The sequence below is a fragment of the Babylonia areolata genome, chromosome 1, assembly GCF_041734735.1.
Source record: "Babylonia areolata isolate BAREFJ2019XMU chromosome 1, ASM4173473v1, whole genome shotgun sequence".
Lineage (NCBI taxonomy): Eukaryota > Metazoa > Mollusca > Gastropoda > Neogastropoda > Buccinidae > Babylonia > Babylonia areolata.
This window is the reverse complement of record NC_134876.1, coordinates 72,719,218-72,721,717: the sequence shown is the minus strand read 5'-3', so window position 1 is coordinate 72,721,717 and position 2,500 is coordinate 72,719,218. Positions and strand designations below refer to the sequence as shown.

At 45.5% G+C, this 2,500-nt stretch overlaps 1 protein-coding gene across 1 annotated transcript in view; it reads left to right on the top strand.

Moving 5' to 3' along the window:
• Nucleotides 1-1,533, top strand: part of LOC143293522 (uncharacterized) — a 36,920-nt gene extending 35,387 nt beyond the window's left edge. Inside the window, exon 4 of the mRNA XM_076604431.1 lies at nucleotides 1,368-1,533. Coding sequence (XP_076460546.1) covers nucleotides 1,368-1,426 — 59 coding nt within the window. The 3' untranslated portion in view covers nucleotides 1,427-1,533. The remainder of the gene's footprint in view (nucleotides 1-1,367) is intronic.
• Nucleotides 1,534-2,500: the final 967 nt, after the last annotated feature.

Below are 2,500 nucleotides of genomic sequence, written 5' to 3'. Positions count from 1 at the left end.
GAAAAATGCATGATTAAGTGAGGGACAATCACCCCTGACGATTATGACAGCCACGGCTGTGGCTGATTCTCTGGCAGTTCCCCATGTCATGGCTAACAAAGCGCACACACTGTTTGAAGTCCCCGTGAAGCTGGAAGCGTGGTTGGTGTGTGGGGGGTGGCGCGGTGGGGGGGGGGGCGGAACAATGTTAGTCAGTGCAGGAGTTCTGAACATTGTCAGGTCACTTCACGTCACGGGTGAAGTGGTCAAGATGAGCATCATTGAAAACAAAATTATATTAAGAAGTGCGATAGGGTCTCTAGTCGTCATTGGATGGATTACAGATCCAACGCCTGCGTTGCAAAACAAAATCCAAAAACAACAAACAAACAACAGCAACAACAATAAAAGAAAGAAGACAAGGGTGGTGGATGTAATTTGTGCCACAATCCACGTGAACAAGAAACCCCGAACAGAAGAATTAACCCCTTGACTGCTTGAAATGAACATCAGCATGTTCGTCAGTGAACCATGCCAAAACGGGGCCTCGAACGCCGGCCTCTGGTGAAGCCCAATGCCCAACAGATAAAGACTACAGCGCCTCTCTGTTACATCCAAGTTTCAAGTTTTAATTATCCTTTCACTCATACTGGAGTATGGAGGATTACTGCAAAATAATATTTTTGTGCCCAGAACAAACATTTCCAAATACACAACAATGTCACATAAAAGTTCAGAAACCACAAATGTTTTTAAACTCCAAAAATATAGCTAGGCAACATTTGCAAATCTAATCATCTGACTTACAGCTAAAATGACTTCTTTTTTTTTCTTTCTTTTTTTTTTTTTTTGCCTCCTTTGAGCATATTACATACATTAAAAACCGATTTTGGAGACAAATATTTTTAGGAACATATCTATTTCGTAACTGACATATACTCTTGATAGGGGGGGGGGGGGGGGGGGAATCAAGGTTGAAAACTGGGTGCAGGACAAGACAGTTCTAAGAGCTTTCATGACGATGCAGGTTCTGTGATCAGTCTCCAGCATTTCTCAGTTCTTAGAAAAGTTAATCAAACACACTTCTTGCTTCTTCCCCTTCGTCAGGCATTAAGGCCCATAGTTGTTGGGTTTTTTTTCTCTGTCTCTGTCTCTGTCTCTCTCTCTCTCCCTCCCAATCTCTATCCAAATATCACTATTCACATCCACATTAAGAACAACACAATGTGGTAGAGGAGTGTGTGTGTGTGTGTGTGTGCGTGTACGTATGTGGTGTGTGTGTGGGGGGGGGGGCGAGGGTGGGGGAGGGGGGGGCGTGGGGGGGTTGGGGGTAAGCGTGCGTGCGCTCGCTATTAATGAAGACGATGTAATCACTGTTTTCTGTACAGGTGACGGGCTGATCAGTGCCTCGGAAGTCCTTCCTCCTGTCCGGCGGAGACGACGCTGAAGAGGACACGTTAATCTTTCAGTAACCAGGCCTTTCTGCCCAGAGCTATTATCCCACGCCACTCCCCCGTTCCCTCCCCGCAATCCCCCCCACCCCAACCATCACCCCCCTCCCTACCCCCAACCATCACCCCCTCCCTCCCCGCAACCATCACCCCCTCCCTCCCCGCAACCATCACCACCCTCCCTCCCCCCCACCATCACCCCCTCCCTCCCCGCAACCATCACCCCCCCCTCCCTGCCCCCAACCATCACCCCCTCCCTCCCCCCAACCATCACCACCCTCCCTCCCCGCAACCATCACCCCCCTCCCTGCCCCCAATCATCACCACCTCCCTACCCCCAACCATCACCCCCCTCCCTCCCCCCAACCGCACTCTGATGCTGGACTGTTCGTGTGTCCCCGCTCACAAAGATAAATAAATATTGTCTGGTCAAAATAGCTTCGTGGTGTTTTTGACTCACTTGTGTAAACAAAGTGAGTCTATGTTTTAACCCGGTGTTCGGTTGTCTGTGTGTGTGTGTCTGTGTGTGTGTGTCTGTGTGTCCGTGGTAAACTTTAACACTGACATTTTCTCTGCAAATACTTTGTCAGTTGGCACCAAATTAGGCATAAAAATAGGAAAAATTAAGTTCTTTGCAGTCATCTTGTTTAAAACAATATTGCACCTCTGGGATGGGCACAAAAAAAATGAAGCCTAATTATATGCAAACTGCATTTACTGTTATATTTTTTTTATACTGTTTATATTTTTTGTATTCTCTAAACTTGGCACTTTGATCTGATATTCTGACACAACAACAAGGGCAGTCATTATTATCATTTTTTGTTCAAACAGGAACTTCTTTTGCTAAGCATGGAAGTTTTATTTATTTTGCAAACGTTTTGGTGCAGATAGTAAAAAAGGGAAATTACTCTGTAATTAATGCTAGGGGACTTAATTTGCTTTAAACTGATCTTTCTCATCTTAAACATTACATTTTGAAATTATACTCAATACATAAAAAGCTTGTGTGTTTTACTCTCAGTGTACAGGGCTTTCACTATGTTCATTCGCCCAAGTGGTCTTTTTCG